This window comes from Caretta caretta, chromosome 1 (genome assembly GCF_965140235.1).
Source record: "Caretta caretta isolate rCarCar2 chromosome 1, rCarCar1.hap1, whole genome shotgun sequence".
Classification (NCBI taxonomy): domain Eukaryota; kingdom Metazoa; phylum Chordata; order Testudines; family Cheloniidae; genus Caretta; species Caretta caretta.
Genome location: NC_134206.1, coordinates 221,547,389 through 221,570,949, shown reverse-complemented (window position 1 = coordinate 221,570,949; position 23,561 = coordinate 221,547,389). Strand labels below are relative to the sequence as shown.

The 23,561-nt window shown below is 44.0% G+C and overlaps 1 protein-coding gene across 1 annotated transcript in view; it reads right to left on the bottom strand.

Moving 5' to 3' along the window:
- GALNT8 (polypeptide N-acetylgalactosaminyltransferase 8) overlaps window positions 1–23,561 on the bottom strand; it is a 44,616-nt gene that overhangs the window by 6,569 nt on the left and 14,486 nt on the right. The window contains exons 3-8 of the mRNA XM_048836123.2: window positions 23,071–23,237; window positions 16,920–17,103; window positions 14,299–14,496; window positions 10,334–10,448; window positions 4,928–5,113; window positions 2,270–2,407 (exon numbers count right to left, since the gene is read on the bottom strand). Of these exons, the coding sequence (XP_048692080.2) occupies window positions 2,270–2,407; window positions 4,928–5,113; window positions 10,334–10,448; window positions 14,299–14,496; window positions 16,920–17,103; window positions 23,071–23,237 (988 nt within the window). The remainder of the gene's footprint in view (window positions 1–2,269; window positions 2,408–4,927; window positions 5,114–10,333; window positions 10,449–14,298; window positions 14,497–16,919; window positions 17,104–23,070; window positions 23,238–23,561) is intronic.

Sequence of the window (23,561 nt, the reverse complement as noted above, 5' to 3'; positions counted from 1 at the left end):
AGAATATTACAGAATCCCTTATGAGTGAACTGGTAAACAGTGTGAAAACTATTTTGTGGGGAGAAGCATGTGGCCAGGTTCAACAAACCCTCACCAATCATCTTGTAAATCTCTTGCAAGATGCCCGCCAGGGTTCATGGCCATCTGGGTTGGAGGGAACCAATGTAGCAAATCAATTAAAGGTGTATTGACCCTTTAGAGCCACCTGGCAGACAGCCTTGGGGGACTGTACACTGGGTCAGTGTACCCTTACTGTCAGGGGAGTGGCTGGAGGAAAATAGACCTCGCCCACCCTTTTACAGCCAGGGTTTGGGGCTGGATGCAAATGGAAATGGTCCCAAGAACCCGTATGGCAGGTGCTAATGGAAAATAATGACACACAATTTCTAAGGGGTCCGCGGTGTACTATCCACGCATAGGCTTAGTGCAGGTGGGACAGGGAAATACATGGGAGGGATGGCCACAGAAACCACCCCCCTTACAGTGTATAGAACCCATGCCCACTCAGCTTTGGGTGGAAAAGGGAAATAAAATTTGCTAGGAGGGATCGGCCATGCTTAATGGCCAGGTTTTGGAGGGTGGAAGGCGTGTGGAGAGGGTGGTATTTGGACCAGGAAACTTTTCCTTGCAGCTGGGACATTACACTTATCAGATTCATATACCAGCCGTGCGACAGCTTAATGTAACCAGACGCCCAAAGATACCCACTATTTGGACTATGGTGGTACCAGAACCCACCTGGATGAACTGGGACTATTTAATGCAGGTGTACGGGCAGCTCCAGGTCGAGCAACATTGAATGCGGGTCTTAGAAGCCCAGGCCCTTCGAGGAATGAATGCCTTCCAACTGGCTACTGAACTGCCTGCCTGATTGTACGTGAATTTGTGGCTGCAATTATTGTAAAGAAATGTATTTTCAAAGTAAAAGTGATTTGTAGAATACACTAATGCTGTAAACAGTAATCGGGGGCGGGGATAATTATATTCAGTATAGAGTTATTAATATTCATTGTATGGGCGTTCATACTACTCAAGACGTGGGGGCGTTGTAGTAAATGTAGGAATTTACATATTAACTTAGATAAAAAGAGTGTGTTGTAATTTTTCCAGTGCTTACTCGACAATTGGGTCAAGGGGAACAAGTATCGCAATAAAGAAGCCCATACTCAAATCCGCCTCTGGGTCAACCTGCTCATTTCTTCTCTAACAGTGTTTTACGTACACTGGCAGAAGAACTCATTCAATTAACTTATGGGGCATCTCCATTAGGGGTTCTGGCAAAGGCTCTACAGTGTAGACAACTCCTCAGGGAACCCTGCTATAACACAATTGTTCGCTGACACAGTATAATCATAGAGCAGTCCCATATAAACCACATCACTATATGCATCACCAATAGAAAAGGCTGATTTTTTTCCATTGAAACTTTTTGTAAATGTCTTTTTGATGAAAAAAAAATAATTTGATTGAATTTTTAAAAACAATTGTGTTCAGTTTCATTGTGCACAAAACAATTTGTGCACAATGAAATTTTGCATTGCATGCATTTGAGATTTGCATGCATTTGAGTTTGCCCTTGGCAAAACCTGCACATTTGAGTTTGGATATGGCACAGTCTGCGTATGCCCAGTTCAGCCAGAGGAGGTCTGGAAATGTGGTCCATTGTTTTTAAATTGACAATTGTTTCTTTCACAGTCTGTATATTTTACTCTTCTGTAGCTATAGTTTTCCCCTCTATCATGACGTTTATGATTATTGTTCCAGTCCAAATTAAAACAGCAACTTAACAACTCTGAAATGAGTGACTAGAAGATACTGTCCTCCCTTGATTTATAGCTGTACAGCAAGCAATGATTACTTTGTTGAACTTTTAATTTCTGTGATGCGTCTGCATAATATTCTACTGAACCTTGCAGACAATTATAGGGAGAGATTTCATCCATTGTTGTTCCCTGCTCTATGAGCATTCTTATGTGGCACAAAAATGTGTCCTTCTAAATATTTTCCTACGCTATGTAATGCGTATGCTTGTAGACATGCAATGGGCACAGTTTAGATATGCAATAGATACAGAAAGTTTTACAGAAAGACGACACTCACTTTAAATGTCTCTAAAACCTCTAGAAAAACATACCTGAATATGACCAATTTACAAGAGCAACCCGGGCTAGACTGATCAGGAACACAGAAGAAATTGCCTTCAACAACCTTCATAATACTGCAGATATCTAACTGTTGCATCTATTCAGTAGACATGCACAGTACTTACTGTTCCGTAGCCAACAATGGTGGTCAAAGGTATTAAATTAGGATAAACATTCTTTATGTACCAGTCAAAGCTTTTACAGTTCAGTTTCTTTCTTAGCTCCTTTCTGGAAGAAACATCTCCATAGTCTATTCCAGGATTCTAAAAAAAAAACCCAAAAAAACAAAAAAACACATTTTTTCAGACAATTTTAAAAGTGACCTGCAAGAGGGAGGGGGGAAGAGAGGAGGGAAAATGGACTTGTGCCCCCACCCCCTTTTTGTTGCTTCTTCATAATATATAAAGAATATCTAAAATCTGCTTTTAAAAAATCCCTGATGACTTTCACATTAGAAATTCAGATTGTGTTTTGCCTGGAAGACTCTATGGATGATTGAAGAATGAGTATGTCTATTGTTATACCAATAAAATAAAAACCAGCAGGATCTTATTAAAGGGGAAAAAGGCAAAATGTCACATTTATTGTGAATACAGAAAGAATCATAGTAAGCAGTTAGTTATAGCTATAATATTCCATTCAATTTCATATTTATTCACACATTCATTCATACACACACACACAGGTTCTGAAAGCTTGTTATCATAGTTACCAGCCTTAGAGTTGCTCATGCCAAGCCACTGGCCAGGTGGCCTGGACATGAGGAGGGAGCAGGGCCTTGTCAGATGCACATCTGATGCTCCTGGAAGTTGGTTTGCAGAATCAGACCCCCCCCAAAGTTCTCACTTTCTAGAGTCCATTTTTATAGGAATTTCTTCCTATGTCAGTCTGTGGGAATTGCTTCATCATGCTGTTGCTGAATCAATCAGCAGATGGCACATTCCTGACGGCTCCGTGCTGCCAGATGTTATCTTGTTCTTTGGTTCTCCCATTCCTGAGGCTGTTGGGTGGATTCCAGTTTGCCCTCCAGGGGTCCTCTGGTTATTTCCACTTGACGCCTTCTTCAGCCAACGGACACTGGATTCTTAGGCTGGCACCTCCCTGATCATTCAGTTGTTATCCACACCAAGCATCCATCCACACACATCCTCTATCTCTATTTTAATCACAATTGATAACAAAGCAAGATGAATACAACAAAAGGGCGGGGAGTCTCTGGGTGCTGTTTCTGTTGTTACAGAGTATTGCTTTGAGTCTCTCTCTGTGTGAGTAGTTGTTGTTACAAAGAATTGCTTTGAGAACAGACTCTGTCTTAGAATGTACTAACACAATTAGCAGCTTGCAAGTTTCACACATAGAGGGAGAGAAACAGCATCAAAAACCAAGAGACCTCTTAATTAGTAATACCCTGGAATTTAAACTATGGGGAATCAAACTCATTTGTGATTTTAATAAAGAACTTCTTTAATATGATCCAACACTATGAAATCACAGATACAATAGATGTAAAAACTAATTAATTGAGAGAATAAGTGTTTTTTTTATTCAAGCTATTTTGTTTTCATTAACATCTAGTTAACTACGCCACTGGCAAAAAAAAAAAAAATCTCCTTTTCTTAAAGACTCAAAACACTATTCCAGGTAAGGGTAACACACCTTTGATCTATAAATTCTTCCATTAAAAAATGAGTTGACATTCCTGATGTCTTTAAATGGGAGGAAATAAAAATTAAAAACAGTATGCAGAGTTTCTTACATCAAGAAATAAAGGAAATAAGGTCACAAAACCTCCCACCACCACCACCTTTGCCAGGTCACATTTAAAGGAAAATGGCAGTTTACAAAAATGTGATCTGTTACTAGTTATGAAGAACAGTAAATCACTACGTATTTTACACGTGTGAAATAGAACCAAAAATATCTCGAAGTATAAAGAGGAAGCTGCCATTTTGCCACGCTGGTGAGGTGTGCTTTGTCGATCTCTATGAGATTTACAAATCTAGCCAAACTTGAAGAATGTAAGCACTGCACTGGGATTTACTATAATAACGATGTATAAGAAATTCCAGTTTGCATTATATATAGTATTAATTGGCATAACTTATAATGATATGTAGAGAGACTGTAGTTGAAGGCATGAGCACAACAATGGAGGAAAGTTAAGGTTGAGCTTTCAACCATCTCTCTGAATTTCCTTAATTCTGAGTACTTGATTTCCCAACACAAATGTTTCTCAGCCTGCAGAGCATGCTGTAAGGCCCTCTCTTTCTTTATCCCTTGCCTGTGAGAAAATCAGAGTCAGATAGTGGGGATGTGGGACTCTACAGCATTTTGGGCATGGATGTCAATTAGTGTAGGGTGTTGCTGGGTCATTTGATGAAAAGTAACTGACTTGCCTATTATATGTTAGTGCATTTTTAAAAGATATTAAAGGATGCCCAGTTCATTTGCTCTATTATCATAACTTGCAAAAATCCAACAACATACTTTTTGTTTTAAAAAAGTTAGAAATTATTACATTGTTTGGGGCAGAAACCATCTTTTTGTTCTATGTACAGCGCCTAGCACAATGGGGTCCTGGTCCATGACTCCTGCACTTAGGCACTATAATAATAATATTAAAGGTTTTAAAGGGACAAACCTCACAAACACCTCTGTTTGCTACGTCTGGCCTCATTATGATTTCTTGGCCTGCTTAGACCACTATTAGTCATTTGCTCCCATACGAATTACCATCTCAGTTTAAAGAAACCAATTCTAAACAACCAAACAAGCATATCCACCTCAACAGGAAGGTTCCATGCGAAATAAACCATGTATTTATAGTCGTCCATCCACACTTCGGCCACTCTCAGGGCATTGCGTCTCACAGCAATGCTAAAGTCCAGCAAGTAGGGTTTGTGCGCTCTTTCCAGGTGAGCAACTCTTGAACAGGGCAAGACTTCTATCTGGCCACCACACTGCCAAACCTGTATGGATGAAGCAGGAGTTTCAATGAATGTGCATTTCGACTCGGCTCTTTTCACCAGTCGTTAACATGATTTTGTTCTACACAAGTGACTAAAAATTGCACCTCAGATCTGCTCACTGTCAGCATTCAGAGTAATTTCTCCTGACTTTAACGATTAAGGGAAGTTTTCAGTTCTTTTCTTTTAGGCCCTGCAGAGCCAACACAGGTACAGGAGAGTGAGGTGGAGCCTATTTAATCTTTTGCATCATTATTAATTTCCAAAAAGAAAAGGAGTACTTGTGGCACCTTAGAGACTAACCAATTTATTTGAGCATGAGCTTTCGTGAGCTACAGCTCACTTCATCAGATGTATACCATGGAAACTGCAGCAGACTTTATATACACACAGAGAATATGAAACAATACCTCCTCCCACCCCACTGTCCTGCTGGTAATAGCTTATCTAAAGTGATCAACAGGTGGGCCATTTCCAGCACAAATCCAGGTTTTCTCACCCTCCACCCCCCCCCACACAAATTCACTCTCCTGCTGGTGCTAGCCCATCCAAAGTGACAACTCTTTACATAATCAAGTCGGGCTATTTCCTGCCACAAGTACTCCTTTTCTTTTTGCGAATACAGACTAACACGGCTGTTCCTCTGAAACCTGTTATTAATTTCCAGTTACAGGACCTAGCAGTTATTCCCGTATAAATCCTCTGCAGGAGGTTATACAGGTGTCACAAAGAGCACAACTGACCCTTCAGAATCTTAATTATGAGTGAGGGTGCAGGAGAAGGGTGCTTATCCCAGGCTGTTTACAGGGCTGGCACCTAGAAACCCCACTCCCCCACCCCATCAATCTGCTTACAAACTGAGAGCATTTGATACAAGAAATCATTGAGGGACAATGCAAAAGGAGCCCTACAATGCTATTTTTGAAGTCACTTTTCTGTGCAGAAATGTATTTAATGGGCCTGATTCTCCATTCCCCTGCATTTTGTGCAGTCAGATATACCAGCACAGAGAAGAGGTATAATGGTACCATTCTGATATGGTGATGCTTTACCCCCACCTTGCATGGTGTAAATGAATATACATGTATCAGGGCAATGAAGAATGAGGCCTCCCTGTATTTTAATGTATTAAAAGTGGAAAGGAGTTCATCCCCTGTCAATCCCACCTTTTCCCTAGGTGGATCCTGAGTACTCTGAATCGACCATATTTATTCCTCCCACACTTCACACCTGAGTCCTTGAGATGCTGTCACTACCCTTCTAGCCACAGAAAACTACCTGGGATTCTCCTCACAGGATGTCAGTTATGTCACTTTAGTCACTGCAGTAGTTGCTGTTGAATAAGACAAAATACATTCTGCCTATAAATTAGATACTAAATGGCCCCTATTGCTGTAGTAACAGTGGGCACCTCACAATCTCTAATGTATATATTCTCACCAGACCCACCGACAGCAATTCCGGGCCCCAGGTCAGAACAGTCAATGGGCCCCCCCCGCACACACAAGCCGCGCCGGTGCCGACATGATCCACATGACATTTGGGAGGTGCTGCGCCTGCATTGGCTGGTGCTCAGCGAGCTGCCAGCTGCACTGCTGGGCGTGCTCTTCCGGCATGGCCAGGGCTTCCACATGCCTGCCCGGTAGGGCTGCCAACTGTCTAATCACGCAAACCCAAAGACCCTTGCCCTGCTCCCCACCCCACCTCTTCCCAGAGACCATGCCCCTGTCCTGCTCCCTGCTCACTCCATTCCCCCTCCCTCTGGTGCTCACTCTCCCCCACCCTCACTCACTTTCACCAGGCTGGAGCAGGGGGTTGGGGTGCAGGAGGGGGTATGGGGTGCAGGCTCTGGGAGGGAGTTTGGGTGTGTGGTGCAGGCTCTAGGCTGGGGGTTGTGGTGCAGGAGGGGTGAGAGGTGCAGGCTGGGGCAGGAGGTTGGGGTGCAGGAGTGGGTCAGGGGGTCGGCGCTTACCTCGGGCAGCTCCCAAGAGCGACCAGCACACCCCTCTGGCAGTGGCTCCTAGGCAGGGGGCTCAGGGGGTCTCTGCATGCCACTGCCTGCAGTCACCGCCCCCGTAGCTCCCATTGACCGCAGTTCTCAGCCAATGGGAGCTGCGGAGTCGGTGCTCGGGGCAGGGACAGCACGCAAAGACCCCCTCCCCAAGGACTGCAAAGATGTTCCAGCCGCTTCCGGGAGCAGCATGGAATGAGTGCAGGCAGGAAGCCTGCCTTAGCCTCATTGCACGGCTGTCGGCAGTGGCAGCTGGGGTCTCCCAGGCCCTTTTCAATCGCCCGGGCACCTGGGCAATTGCCACCTTTGCCGCCCCCGTCAGCGGGCCTGATCCTCACAAAACCTCTGAAAGGCAGGACATTGCTGGTATCCCTATTTTACAGATGGGGAACTGAGGCAAAGAGAGGCTAAGGGACTTTCCCAAGGTCACACAGGAAGTCTGCGACACAGCAGGGAATTAACCTGAGGTCTCCCAAATCCCAGGCTAGCAAACTAATGACTGGACCATCCTTCTTCTAGTGTAATCACTATATGCAACATGTTCCCACTGCTGCTGCTAAACCTTAATTAGCCATCAACAAATGGTTTACAAATCCGTTACCAGTATTTATCTGAGAAGAGGGGACATGGAATATGAGGAAAGGGACAGTTTACTTTGGAGGCTGGCAGCTTGAAAGGAAATAAATGTGTCTGAAATTCTATTACTGGAAAACCTACATGCTGCAGCAAGTAGTGCTGGTGATTTAAGACTCAACGGCCTTCCCTTTAAATCCGTACTGAGACAACATGGCTGTGGCAAGGAGTCAAGGAGCATTGTGCAGCTGTAAGTGCTGAATTTTAAATGAAAGGTAAAACCAAGAGCCTGACCTCTGTGTTTTCAAAGATCCCCCTGGCACTTTGGGCTGAGGTGGTAGCCCTGGGCTCCTGGCTCAGTTCCTATCTGAGTAATTACCTTCTGCCTTTCTAAATCCTCCACAGCAGCGTCAAGTTTATATGGGATTCAAGCTGCTGGCTCACGCTCAGAAACCGGGTCCAGAGCAGGGTCATTTCCTCCTTTGGTTTCATCTCATGTACTACATGATGTTACCTGAGGAGAGGCTTCTGAGGTTTACTGATGAACATGTGGGGAGGGTCCCTTCTGGGATGTTTCTTTCCTAACACCTCGGCCCCTTCTTATAGCACTTCCTATGTTGAATCAGGCTGGTGACTTGCTGGGTCAACAGATAATGCTCTTGAGGACTACACCGCAAGATCTTCTACCCCATAGTGTCACTCTCCAATTGGGTAATATTTCACATGAAATGGATTTACCTCCTGCCTCTAGCTTAGAAACTCATGAAGTTTACACTTGTTATCTTAGCTTGCATATTTACATATATTATCAATGGACATAAAACTATACAATCTTAGCAATGTTCTTTACGACTTACTGTGGCAGTGAAGATACCAGGCTGAGTACACTTTGTGTAAAATTCTTCCCTTCCTGGTTTTCTATCTTACCATCTTTCTTTCTTTACATTTACCTGTCATGATTAATTTTTTCTAGTGATCCCCCTGATGTACACAGTCCTCTCCTTCAAACTCCTTCCCACACTTAGCCAGCACCTATCATCCACATTTCTTTCTGAACGTGTATTTGCTGTCTCCTCTATCACGGAATTAAAACCTAAAATAATATTTTCCAGCCTGGCCACTAAGGCCACATTTGATGAATCAGGAAACCTGTGTAACAATGCATAAACCAGTGCAAACTCAAACCTTGCCTGTGGATTCTGAATATAGGAAAGGTGGACTTGTTTGAACCTTTGAGAACTTCATGGCCATTGAACTTATGCTTACCACTTTCGAGACTAAAATGTGCAAGATTAATCCAGTTCTGTTAGGATAGCAAGCATCCATCACAGTAACTTTGTGCAGAGAGCTGTACATACCATACTCGGCAGTTCTATATTTGTTCACTGTGCCAGATTTGTAAGAGAACTTAGTTCCTTTTTTAGGCATCAAAATAAGTTCATATTGCATGTTTTCAAAGAGCTCATGGCTTGTCTTCATGGTGAGTTACAGTATGATAAACCAGGGTGTGAATTTACTGTGCACCAGCTTGCCATGCCGCAACGCCCCATGTGGACACTACCATTGTGCAATGAAAGTCCCGGAGTGCAGCTTGACTACTTGAAAGCATAATATACCAAGCTGCACTCCGGGAGTTCCGCCATGCTGTAGCAGTGTCCACGTGGGACGGGACACCACACCAAGTTACTGCGCTGTAGATTCACACTCTGCCTTGTTACACAGTAACTCGCCATGTAGACAAGGCCTCAGCATGTCAGGTGCTGAACTCTTTAGAATGTCCGGCCATAAGTGTCACAATGACAGCTGTAGTAGGAAGAGAGCCTGAGAAATAAGCCCCTGTATCAGAGGCCTGGTATGAGGCAGGACCTGCTCACAGAATCTGGCAAGAACAGAGGTGATATTTCAGAAATACACATTCCTAAGAAGTGCTAGGCACAGAGTGCTCACGCAAACACATCCTGATATCAAGGATGGTACAAAAACATTCCCCAAGGATAACAGAAACACACTGACCCCTCTCAAAAGATAAGGTCAGGATGACAGTACATAATAGAGATGTTTTGATCAAATCAACGTGTGCAAGGTGATGTGTGATAACTAGCTAGTAACTATGTCAGAGAGGCAATACGTAACTTGTTTGTATCTGGGTATAACGAGGTATCTCAGAGGGAGTATCTTTGTATAGCCACGGGGGGAATGGGAAGTCCCACCATTGACTGAGCTGCGCCCATTGTCATGGGTATACATGTCTTAGTATCCTCGTAGAGTCTGCCAGGTACTATTACCGTGCTTTGTCAACAATAAATCTGGCCTGGTACCTTCATATCTTAACAGATCTTGTGGTCATTGGGCAGTGCACTCAAAGTTTGCTGTGCCAGCTGTCTGCGCAGAGCTGGGGCAACACACAGGAAAAAAACACACACACAGCCAAACATCTAACCACAATAGCTGCTAGGTGCTCAGTACTTTTGAAAATCTGCCCATTTCATTTTGGTACTGAAATGGGAGCTGAGCTCTTTTGAAAAACTTAGCCCAATTATCTGTGTTGAGCACTTCAAAATCTGGCCCTGAGTTCTTTTGAAAATCAGATTCCCACACTTACGTTATTTATTTTATAAGAGAAGCAGAATTAAACTTACCCGCAGGCCAAGTTCCACATTTTCCCCTCCATATATATGCATTCCGCCATCCAGTACCCCAATCTCACCCAGAAACACTCTATGTGCAGCAAGTATCCCCATAATAGAAGGGCTCCTGGGAAAGAGAATAGATACAGTTGGAGAGAAGAAATAACTATGAAATAAGCAGGAAGAGGAATAAACAAACATTTGAAAATTAATTATGCTCTTTTGAATTTCCTGTTCAGTGGGAGACTGAGTATTGGGCTCGTTGGGATTCTTATTTTGTTTGTGCTAGTTTGGGGGTCCCTAATAAATTGCTCTTTAGCTAGATTTGGTTTCTTCCCATTTCATTTCTACCATGACTCTTTATTTGGGTGTAAGCTTTCGTGGGTTAGAACCCACTTCATCAGATGCATGGACTGAAAATACAGGAGCAGGTATAAATACATGAAAGGATGGGGGTTGCTTTACGAAGTGCAAGGTCAGTCTAACAAGATAAATCAATTAACAGCAGGATACCAAGGGAGGGAAAAATAACTTTTGAAGTGGTAAGATAGTGGCCCATTACAGACAGTTGACAAGAAGATGTGAGTAACAGTAGGGAGAAATTAGTATTGGGGAAATTAAGTTTAGGTTTTGTAATGACCCAACCACTCCCAGTCTCTATTCAGGCCTAATCTGATGGTATCCAGTTTGCAAATTAATTCCAGTTCTGCACCGTCACATTGGAGTCTGTTTTTGAAGTTTTTTTGTTGAAGAATTGCCACTTTTAGGTATGTTATTGAGTGACCAGAGAGACTGAAGTGTTCTCCAACTGGTTTTTGAATGTTATGATTCCTGATGTCAGATTTGTGTCTATTTATTCTTTTGCGTAGAGACTGTCCGGTTTGGCCAATGTACATAGCAGAGGGGCATTGCTGGCACATGATGGCATATATCACATTGGTAGATGTGCAGATGAACAAGCCCTTGATGGTGTGGCTGATGTGATTAGGTCCTATGATGGTGTCCCTTGAATAGATATGTGGACAGAGTTGGCACCAGAGGTTGTAGCAGGGTTTGGTTCCTGGGTTGTTGTTTTTGTTGTGTGGTGTGTAGTTGCTGGTGAGTATTTGCTTCAGGCTGGGGGGCTGTCTGTAAGCCAGGACTGGCCTGTCTCCCAAGGTCTGTGAGAGTGAGGAACCGTCCTTCAGGATAGGTTGTAGACCCTTGATGATATGCTGGAGAGGTTTTAGTTGGGGGCTGTAGGTGACGGCTAGTGGCGTTCTGTTACTTTCTTTGTTGGGCCTCTCTTGTAGTAGGGACTGCTCAGTACCCTTCTGGCTCTGTCAATCTGTTTCTTCACACCACCAGGTGAGTATTGCAGTTTTAAGAATGCTTGATAGAGATTCTTTAGGTGTTTGTCTCTGTCTGAGGGATCGGAGCAAATGCGGTTGTATCTTAGAGCTTGGCTGTAGACAATGGATCGTGTGATGTGGTCTGGATGAAAGCTGGAGGCATGTAGGTAAGTAGAGCGGTCAATAGGTTTCCGGTATAGGGTGGTGTTTATGTGACCATCGCTTATTAGCGCTGTAGTGTCTAGGAAGCGGACCTCTTGTGTTGACTGGTCCAGGCTGAGGTTGATGGTAGGGTGGAAATCATTGAAATCTTGGTGGAATTCCTCAAGAGCCTCCTTCCCATGGGTCCAGATGATGAAGATGTCATCAATGTAGCGCAAGCAGAGTAGTGGTGTTAGGGGACAAGAGCTAAGGAAGCTAAGTCAGCCATAAAAATGTTGGCATACTGAGGGACCATGCGTGTATCCATAGCAGTCCAGCTGACATAATGTACATAATGACTTTCATCTCCAAAATGCACTACTTTAAAAGAGAATGTTCACACCACCACATGTGAGGTAGGTAGGGTGACCAGGTGTCTGGTTTTCGACCAGAACACCCAGTCGAAACAGGACCCTTGCGGCTCCAGTCAGCACTGCCAAGCAGGCCATTAAAAGTCTGGTTGGTGGTGCTGAGGGGCTAAGGCAGGCTAGTCCCTACCTGTCCTGGCACCGTGCTGCACCCCAGAAGTGGCCAGCAGGTTTGACTTCTAGGCAGGGGGGCCACGGGACTCTGCATGCTGCCCCCGCCCTGAGCTCTGCACTCCCATTGGCTGGGAACCGCAACCAGTGGGAGCTGTTGGAGGCAGTGCCTGCGGGCGAGAGCAGCACGCCGAGCCTTCTGCCCTTCCCCACCCCCCACCTAGAAGCCGGACCTGCTGGCCACTTCTGGGGTGTAGCGCAGTGCCAAGACAGGTAGGGAGCCTGCCTTAGACCTGCAGCACCACTGACTGGGAGCTGCCTGAAGTAAGCCCACGCCCCAACCTCCGCCCCAGCCCAGAGCCCCCTTCTGCACCCCAAACCCCTCATCCCCGGCTCCACCCCAGAACCCACACCCCCAGCTGGAGCCCGCACCCCCTCCTGCAACCCAACTCCCCGCCCCAGCCCAGAGATCCCTCCCACACCCTGAACCCCTCATTTCTGGCCCCACCCCAGAGCCCACACCCCCAGTTAGAGGCCTCACCTGCTCCCGCACCCCAACCCCCGTCCCAGCTCAGTGAAGGTGGGAGAGAGGAGCCACTGAGGGAGGGGAAATGTAGTGAATGGGAGCGGCATAAGGGGGCAGGGCTTCAGGGAAGGGGCGGGGCTAGGGTGTTCAGTTTAGTGCACTTAGAAAGTTGGCAACCCTAGAGGTAGGTGTGAAGGACTTGGAAGATGCCTGTCATATCTCATGAATATTCTATTTCTTTGTTATTATATGGTTTGCTACATGGTTATAAGGGGCTAGATCTCAGGAAAGGGAGGAAAGGCCCAGATAAATGTTCTTCAGCAAACATCAAGAGCTATTAACTGTGATGTTACCTCAGAGCAACCCAGTAAGATATATAAACTGTTTTGAGAGAGACACAGGGACTGTGGAGAAGCAGACTGAACCCCAGACCCAGAAGTGGGGGTATTCGGGTAAGCTAAGCCTATCTAAGTTGTAGGTAAGACAGTTATGCATGTACACTGTTGTGTCAAAACCCTTTTCTTGTTATGCTGTGTTACTGCTGTTACAATGAAACAATTTTTTGTTTCGAAAAGGTTGTTTCACATCACTCTAGTCATATACTGGCCACAGCTTCCCAAGGGAAGAATTGCAGGGCTTGAAGCCAATCGGGCCTGGTGAGGAGTCAGTTGGTCTTCAGAGGCCTGTAATCTGGTACTCCTGTCAGAGTGGGAAAAATGTGAGATTCCACCACAAGGAGGTAAAGAAAAGGCACAGGGCCTGTCACTTGGAGAGGTTGCACTCAGGCAGACACAGGGTATGTCTACACTGCAATTAAAAACCCATGGCTGATCCCATGGGGCTTGGGCTAAGGGGCTGTTTAACTGTGGTGTAGATGTTCAGGCTTGGGCCGGACCATGGGCTCTAGGACCGGGTGAGATGGGAGGGAACTAGAGCTCAGGCTGCAGCCGAAGCTGTAATGTCTACATGAAAACTAAGCAGCCCCTTAGCCCAAGACCCATGATCACAAATCAGCTGGAATGGGCCAGTCATGGGTGTCTGTCTGCAGTGCAGACATACCCCTAGAGAGGAGCCAAAGGTACAGCTAACTCTCAACTGTGACAGTAGGTAAGTATTATTATCCATTTATAGATGGGGAAACTTGGACAGACAGATTAAATGATTTGCCCAAGATTGCAGAGGGAGAAATGTTTAGGACCAGACTTAGAATGCAGGAGAGCCTGGATCCCAGCCTTTTACACAGACCACATGGGACAACATGAGATCTCTAATGTTACTACACCACTTTCAGTTCAGTGACAGTTTCAACTCACCTGCATTTTGCAGATATCTTACCCACCCACGTGAGAAAACCCTATCCTTGTTAGTTTTAAAGATAAGTCTAAAAACATCTCAGACGTCTGGGGTCTTTGTTCCTTCAAGAATACTATTCAGACTTACCGGACTGGAGCCGTTTCATCTTTGAGCTCATACCATTCTCTTGGTAATGGTTCATAGAGACACCATAGTGCCCAGTCAAATCCATCTGCAGCCACAGCATACTCAAGAAGTTCAAAGTCATCAAAGCGAACATTGTCAAATACTGGAGATATTATAACAGTGCGATCTTCTTTGATTCGAGACAGAATAGGTTCAGCCCTAAGATAATGAACAATTACGTTATTTTCACCTTGCAGCAAGTATGGACCTGATGAACCCTGGCTCCTGTCTCAGCTCTACCAAGCAATGACAGGTTGTGATGGATGGCCAGAAAGGGTTAAACATCCTGCAAATTAAACAACCCTTAAAAACATGTGGGGAGATAATGTTTGTGTTTTTGTGTATTTACATATGTATGAGTAGGATCAACAATGTAATCAACAGTCCCTGTCTATGTTGTATTCTGTTAGTTCAGAAGATCAAAAGAACATCCTGACATTTAAATGAATTGTAAACATGGGATATCTCTGTATTCATCTCTCTTTGAAATATACTGTGAATGGTGGAGGAACAAGTAAATTGCCTCATGTTTAATTCATATAGCTAAGTACTGGTGAGGGATCTCCTTCAAAGTCATCCTAATTATTTTTTGTTTCCAGAGGAACTCCAACTTGTCAAAAAAGGACCTGAAATTGTATAAAAGACCCTTGGGTCCTGATCCTGTTCCTCTCAGATCTGCTTATGGCTTCATACAGGGGAAACTTAGGCCATAAGGACTGAGATCCCAGTTCTAACTGGAAAAGGAGTACTTGTGGCACCTAACTGGATCGCTCTGAAATATAAACATTGGACTATAACCTATGCACTATTTCTGAAAGAACTCTTTGCAACTACAAAGCTCACCATCTCTACTATGAATCTGAATCTTAAGAACTGAACTCATGTCTGTATGTATATTGATCTTTTAACCATACTCTCTCTCTCTCTTTTGTTTTGTAATACATTTTAGTTTAGTTAATAAGAATTGGCTGTATGCATGTATTTGGGGAAGACCTAAAACATTCATTAACCTGGAAGGCAATGTGTCCGATCCTTTGGGATTGGTAGAACCTTTTCTTTTATATGATGAAATAATATTTTCAGAAATCTTCATCATATTTGACGTGGGTACGTGGATGGAGGCCTGAGGCTGGATCACTTTAAGGACACTGTGTTGTTTGAACTTCTGAGTAACCAGTAAGGTATAAAAGAAACTGTTTTATGCTGGCTTGGTATTGGCTAAGTATTGGAATGTCCACCAGCTTTCGGGGGATTGTCTGTCCCATTCTTTGCAGTTCACCCTAATTGAGTGACCACAGAAGGCCCCCACTGGGACCCCAGTCACACAGGTTTTATGTACTACTAATCCATCTTTCTCTCTAGTAGCCTTACACTTTCTCCCAGGCCATCCCAGCAGTTCATGCACCATAACCATTGCTAATTTCTCTAGCCATAATCACCTCTCTGTTACCTTGCCTGTCTGTTATACCACTATGTTGCCTCTCACCATAGATTTATATTTTAAACTGTTGGGGGCAGGGGTCTTCTTTTCACTGTGTATGCACAGCACCTATCATGATGGGGCGCTGACCCCTGACTGGGGCCTCTAGGTGCTATTGCAATAAAAATAACAACAACAAATTGGAGGAGTCCCTTGTTGTGCTATCTGTGACGAATAAGGCCACCATAGCATGAGATAGGGTGAGATTAGAGATGCAACACAGTCTCAGAGATTAAATGCTGTCCACTAGGGAAATGAAACAATGTGGGGAGTGGTCAAGCACTGAACCCAACCAACCAGGGTAGACGTATGTTAGAGAGATATGGTACAGAAAGGGAGGGTAAATACACTGATCTAAACTATATTATAAGTACCTGTTAACAGGGACCTTGTCTCGGTTCTCTTTGTAATGAGCTATGCACATCTATAACTCTATATGCAATCATTAATTGGTAATAATAATTAACCATGCTAAATAGACCACAAGTACACATTAGTTTGGTTTAACTCCTATTTAACAGTTGATGGATGCTATTGCTCTTTACAAGTACCTAGAAAGGAATAGATCAGGACTTTGGTATTGAAAGAAAACAATCTGCATAAGTTCTGATTGAGTGTCCTTTTGTATGTGTATAAACAAGGGAGACAATCTCCTGCTCACAAATACAGATACAAAGAAGCTGGGCGCTGCTTGCCTGAACTTCTCTAAATAGCCTATTCTGTTATTTGACTGCTTCCATAATTTGAATGTGCCAGTTCTTTTCCAAACCAGTGCATCCCTTTGCCAATCAAAAGTAAACATCCAGCTGGTGGCCTCTACTTGCCATACACAATCAGGGCTGACCTTCGGGGTGGGTGACGTGGGTGACTGCCCAGGGCACCGTGGGCGCCATGGCCCAGCTTAGTGGAGGGGTGAGCCGGTCAAACTGGCTCCCAGCTGGGGAAGGAGCTGAAGTTGCAGGGGGTTCACCCAAGGCACCATTTTCCCTAAGGCCAGCCCTGTACACAATGGCACTTTTTGGTAAGGCAGAAGCAAAGCCATGCACCTGAGCTCCACAGTTAGACTCCTCCCTCCCAGAAAACAATTCCCTCATGATCTTACCATCCAACATTTACTTCAATATGGGCATCCAAGATTGCAACAACATCAGCAGTAGATGCTTCCCAGCCAGAAATCCGAGCTTGTGTTAGGCCTTCTCTCTTCTGATGCCTCACAATTTTTAGCAATCCAGGATGCTTTGCATTGTAATTTTTTATCTGTTCATCCAAATTTCCTTTTAGAGCCTCTAAAAATAGTATGGCACATTTTAGGGTGGGTTTTTTTTCCAATTAATGGAAATTGTTGAAATTGGAAAACAGAAAAGACTAATTAGATGACACCTTTTCCAGCTTCTCCCAGCTGCGACATCACTATAAATTTCTTCCTTCAAAAATAATGGCTAGAATTATTTGGTTACTCAGAAGAACTCCTCAGGAAGTAAACCTTGACCTAGGGTAACAGCTCATCCAGGACTTAATAGACCTGATTTTTAAACCCAGCTTCTATTTTGGAGACCACAATTTTGAGCCCAAACTTAATTGCACCCACTATAATTATGGACACATATACCAGACATTACACCTCTAAATACCTGATTGTTCCCGAAGAGCAGGCAATTAGATGTCTAACTGCTAGCATTTGTGTCTACAGTTAACTGCACCTGCAAAAGAATATACCAACATGAAAATGCTAAACACGAGTCTATGTAATATGAGTAGGGATGTGCTCTCCTGGGACATGGGGCCACCATTTCCTTCTCCAAAGGCAGAAATAAGAAGGATCTACCTAGAAAATTATAGAAATTCAAAACGGGAAAGATCCATGGATGAACCAGTCCATCTCCTTGTGGACCAGTGCAGGATTGTTCCCTACAGTAGATTTCCTAATGCTTTGTCCAGTCAAATTTTAAGAGCAATGAGGCTTCCATTACTTCTCCAGGAAGCCTATTCCTCAGCCTAAATTGTCACCATTAGGAAGTTTATCCAGATAATCAGCTAAAATGTTCACTTTGCTGCTTTCATCTCATAGCTATATCCCAGTACACCATGTGGTATTGGGAACTGTACCGTTAAGTGGCTTAGCTTCAAAGACAGGCAGCTTGCAGGGAGCAGGGTGCCGCAGAACCCATGTTCTGTTATGCAGAGGCATTTGGGAACTGTGTCACTGAATACAGAGGATCTCTTTCAAGCACTTTGGGTTCAGAGCAATTCAAGCACTTTGGGTTCAGAGCAATCACATGGCACCAGGAGTAAATAGAAATTAAAGAAAGAAATTAAAGAAATCTGCGTGGAAGACTGGAGCAGTTAAAAGCTCCACCAGAGCTAAAACTCTCCGGGAACACGGAAGTCAATCAGAAGAGAATTAAGAAGCACTTCACTGTGCAGCTGTAAGCAATGAAGTCCTGAGAAAAGGACAATAGAATGTAGCCTTATGTCTGACAATAGCAGGTTGTGATGTACTTGATGCATTCAATGGCATTCAGTTCAGGCAGAGAGGACCAGCTATGAAGGTGCAGTACAGAAATTTGAGGAGCTCTGCACTCCATGTAAAAATGAGACCTAGGGGAGAGATGTTTTTAACCTGAGGGTACAAAAAGAAAGTAAAACTATAAAGAGCTTGCAACTGAACTAAAGCTGAAAAGACAATCTTGCAATTTTGGAGGCAGAAGGTCCCACCTAAGCTTCTAACAAAGGACCTGATTGCGGTTGACATCTGGAACAAAAAACTCAGAGAGACATTACTGGGAAACCCAGAATTAATCCTTGACTAAGCAACTGGAAATTTGCAAGCAACGGAAGTCACCCAGTCCAGAATGAGAGTGGACAGTGCTCTGACACTGTGGACATGATAGAGAGAATCCAAAATACCACAGACTGCGGTCACTCCCTAGGAGAAGGGAGGTATGTTTGGAGCTATAGAGTCAAGTAACCTATAGCTCAGGGGTTGGCAACCTTTCAGAAGTGTTGTGCCAAGTCTTCATTTATTCACTCTAATTTAAGGGTTCGCGTGCCAGTAATACGTTTTAACGTTTTTAGAAGGTCTCTTTCTATAAGTCTATAATACACAACTAAACTATTGTTGTATGTAAAGTAAATAAGGTTTTTAAAATGTTTAAGAAGCTTCATTTAAAATTAAATTAAAATGCAGAGCCCCCCGGACCGGTGGCCAGGACCCGGGCAGTGTGAGTGCCACTGAAAATCAGCTCGCATGCCGCCTTTGGCACGCGTACCATAGGTTGCCTACCCCTGCTATAGCTACTCCCTGGAAGGTGGGGCTGGCAAACCCAGGGAAAGAGGAAAAGCCAGAAAGTAAGGAAAGGCTCAGGGAACAGGAAGTAATGTCCAGGACAGAACAGTCCTTGGGTGCTGGCTAGAGGGTCCCTGGGCCAGAACCTGGAGCAGAGGGCAGGCCCGGGTTCCCCTACCAGCCACTGGGGAAGTGGCATAGACCAGGCAGTGGAAAGCAGACTGCCTGGGACAGTTCACTCTGGAAGAGTTTGATACCCTGGAAGGGGAAGACACATGTGACTTGAATGGAGGGCTAAGCCACGGACACCAAGCATCTTGCCTCGCTGAGAGCAAGGAAGAGAAGGCAGGGTGCGTGGCAAGAAGCAGAAAGGAGGTGTCGGACCTGGAATCAGCTAATCCCCAGAGTGGCCAGGAGGAGGCACCACCTTTGGTGAGTGGACCCTGTGACACACACAAAAAGACACTTGAGGCAGAAAGGCACATAGCTCTCAAAGTCAGAGTCCAGCAAAAACAGTACATGGTTGCAGTGACAACCAGCACAAGCCAAAACAATGCCCAGCATATGAGAAAAGATGAAAGAACTGCAATTGAGCACATCATTTTGCAAGAGTTTGCAAATGCCAGCAGATGGTGCATAGCATGGACAAGGAGACATTGACAGCACCACTAGCTCAGTTAAAAGAAAAGGAGTACTTGTGGCACCTTAGAGACTAACCAATTTATTTGAGCATGAGCTTTCGTGAGCTACAGCTCACTCATGCTCAAATAAATTGGTTAGTCTCTAAGGTGCCACAAGTACTCCTTTTCTTTTTGCGAATACAGACTAACACGGCTGTTACTCTGAAACTAGCTCAGTTGAATTCTTCCTAGGAGTAATGGACAACATGGCAGCACAAGGTTCTTGGCCTGCCAACCTGAGAGAAAATGGGACACTTATTAATTTTAAGTTGTATACTTTTGCACAAGCCATGTTGCCAGAAAGTGTTACTAGCACACACAAAAAAAGTCACAGGTAGTGAAAGATAAGCAAGTAAAACACAGCTGTTCGCAGTGTTGTAGCCGTGTCCAATCCAAGACAGGAGAGAGAAGGTAGGTAAGGTAATATCTTTTATTGGCCCTTCTCCTGTATGTGGAAGGGATAAACTTTTGAGCTTGTAAAACACAGGGTTTGCAATGGTGAGCTGATCCTCGCTTATAGAATATACAAACTTGACGTATGGGTAAATAAACTGGAAGAGATACAGCATGCAGGGGAAAAAAGAACCTGTTATTGGGTAAAAACACGTCAAACCCTTGGTCCTATCAAGAGGAGAGACTGGCGAGACAAGGGACCAAAACAATTAAGGCAGAGTTTGAGAGTTCCTTCTAGAGGATAGGAAAGCTCTCAGCAGAGTACAGAATAGAACTGAAAGAGCCTAACCCATGCCACAATTCACACCCCTAGGAAACTTCTCATTACCCAAGAGGCAGAGGCTAAAAAAGGAGCTGGATAGGCTCATTGCTCTGGGGATCATAGAGCAAGTAGGGGCCACTGGCATGGGTACATTTGTTGGTAGTGGTAGAGAAAAAGATGAAACCCTTCGCTTATGTACAGACCCAAAATCATTTTAAAATATATGTGAAAAGGGAACATTTTCCACTACCTACAAAGTGAGACATTTTTGGAGAGATGCCTGTTGCCAAATATTCTTTTATGCCTGACATGTCAGCAGAATTCTGTCAGGTTCCCTTAGAAAAACAGAGCACATGACTGTGCAGTCAACACTCGCTTTGGCAGACACTATATCTGTAGAATGCTATTTGGTTTGTGTTTGATACCTAGAAAATACAACTTTTTGATGGTCTAGAGGGTACTAACGTTTGCATACATGACATTTTGATTTGGGGGGGAAAGTTGGGGCAAGATCCATTAAGAGATTTAAACATCTAACTTGTCACTTTAGGTGTCTAAATTCAAACTTTAGATCTTCCAAAACCCTGCTCAGATGTCACCTAAGCCTATTGGCTCCTAAATTCCCTAGGCACCTAAGTTTCTGCAAGTGAAATCCCCTAGATGTCTACATTTCTGACAACGGACACTTGCAAAGCCACCCAAGTCCTGATGCCACTTAGCTGCTCAGCACCTAAACTCCAGTGGGATCCTCAGAATGGGCATTCCTACATCTATCTTGCCTGCAAAGCCCAATCCAACAGGAGTTCTCAGAAGTTACCTTCTGCACAAAACTGAGAAGGATGTCCCCTTATATCCTATATACTAATGGTTAGAGCACTCATTGGACTTAATTCAGGTCTCCCACCTCCCAGGACAGTGCCCTAATGACTGGGCTATAGGGTATTCTGGGGTAGATCTGTCTCAGTCTCACCTGTTGAAGGTGTGTATAACATACTTAAATATTAATTGGGCCAGGAAGAGAGTAACAATGACTCTATACCCTAGTGGCTAGGTCACCCACCCGTGAGACCCAGGTTCCAATGACTAAGTATTTCATACAATAGAAACAGCTTCAACAGGACTGACTGAGAGAGAGCTACCTCAGACAACAGACAAGGAAGGGATACAATGATTCCTTGGAACAGCAAACAACACAGGGAAATTTGTCCTTAATGTATCTGATCAAGCCAGCAAACTGAGAACACTGTTGTGCACAGATGTCCAGTGGACACGGGATGCAAATATTAATAAAGAGTTTGAGAAACTGAAGGCATTAATTAAAGAGGCCCCAATCCTGAGGTAACAGAACACTAAGCACAAAACTAAGTTGTCCACAGACACCTCCAAGGAGAGCAAGAGTGCAGTCCTCCTACAGCAGTATGGTCAAAATTGGAGAGCAGTGGCTTATGTGTCATGAGCCCTTACAAAAACTGAGAATCAGTTACACCCAATAGAGAAAGAGGTTTTGACCTTCATTCATGAGTGTGAAACGTTCCATGTCTTTATTTATGGGACACAGGTGTTAGCTGAAACTGACCATATACCACTTATTGCCATTACCAAAAGGGGTCTGGCAAACAACTCCCTGAGAATACAGAGATTGCTTTTTTCAGTTACAAATGTCTGATTTGTAAATTCAGTACAAAACTGGGAGCGATTTGGTCTCTGCAGACACACACTCTAGAGCATTTGACAAAAAAATGCAGTGGAGCAAGTCCAGAACTAGATATTGTATAGGTCAATCTGTTTGGGAAAAAAACAACCCTGTCCAATCTCACATGAAATGTGGATTGTGATTGCCAGAGCTACTGCTCGGGATGAGACCCTACAGAAAATAATTAAGGTTATTGGAACAGAGCGGCTGGGACAGCATGTTCCCAGCCCCTTTCACTGATTCAGGGGAAGTTTTCAGTCCCGGATGGGATTACTAAACTGTTACAGAAAAATAAGTTTAAAAGGCTACATGATGGTCTTTTAATGATTGAAAAAAGCTAAGAGAAGGGTGAGAGACAATTTATTACTGGCCTCAAGTGAAGAGCAATATTGAGGAATCTGTCAAGGCCTGTTGCATATGCCAAAAATACAGGCCATGTCAAGCAAAAGAGCCATAAAAACTAGTCCCCTGGAGCACAGTAGGCATAGATTTGTTTATGTTGATGGGAAAAAACTATGTACTTGTCCTAGATTATTTCTCTCACTTCTCAGAGATAGCCTTACTGGAAGATACTACAGCTGAACAGGTGATTGTCAAATCTATTTTTGCTAGACTATATCTATATCTAGTATAGTAATGCCTGACAATGGGCTGCAGTTCAATGAGCATGAGTTTAAGTAATTTCCAGTGCAGTTTGGGTTTAGACATGTAACGACAATCCAGTGGGTTGGTGGAAAATGATGTTAAAATCATAAAACAGCTACCAAAAAAGGATGCAGAGTCAGACTCAGTACTTTGCACTGTTAAAACATGGTTTGTCACCTGCAAGGGGCACCCAAAAGCAAATGAAGATGTCTCTGCCTTAACTGTGTCACTTACCATTTGAGCTGTAATCATCTACCAGGACAATTTCTTTCAGCAAATGAGAAGGAGTTCGGTTAATTATACTGGTAATTGCACGCAAGATGATCGACATTGCCTCATTCATAAATATGAGAATGACACTAAGTGTCGGGAGGTCGTGGGAATATTTTTTCTCTTTACAGCTGTAAGAGAGTGAGAAGAATATTAGCAGGATTCCTGAAAAGACCCAGTAGAGAAGTAGCCATCTTCATCTTCAGGGTTATACACAACTAGCACAAAGCGGGAAATAATTTGTTCTGAACGCTGGCTACCCATGAAAAAGAGCCTTGAAGGCCTGATTCTGTGTAAAGGGGCTTTCACATAACTGAGAACCAGGCCCCAGTCTTTGCAAAGATCTTGCCCCTCCACAGAAAGGCAAGTATTCTTTGCCAGAGGAAAACGTGAGTGTTTAAACACAGCCACGTGAATTTCAGTGAAATCTAAAGGGCTGATCTTCCCTCTGTTGG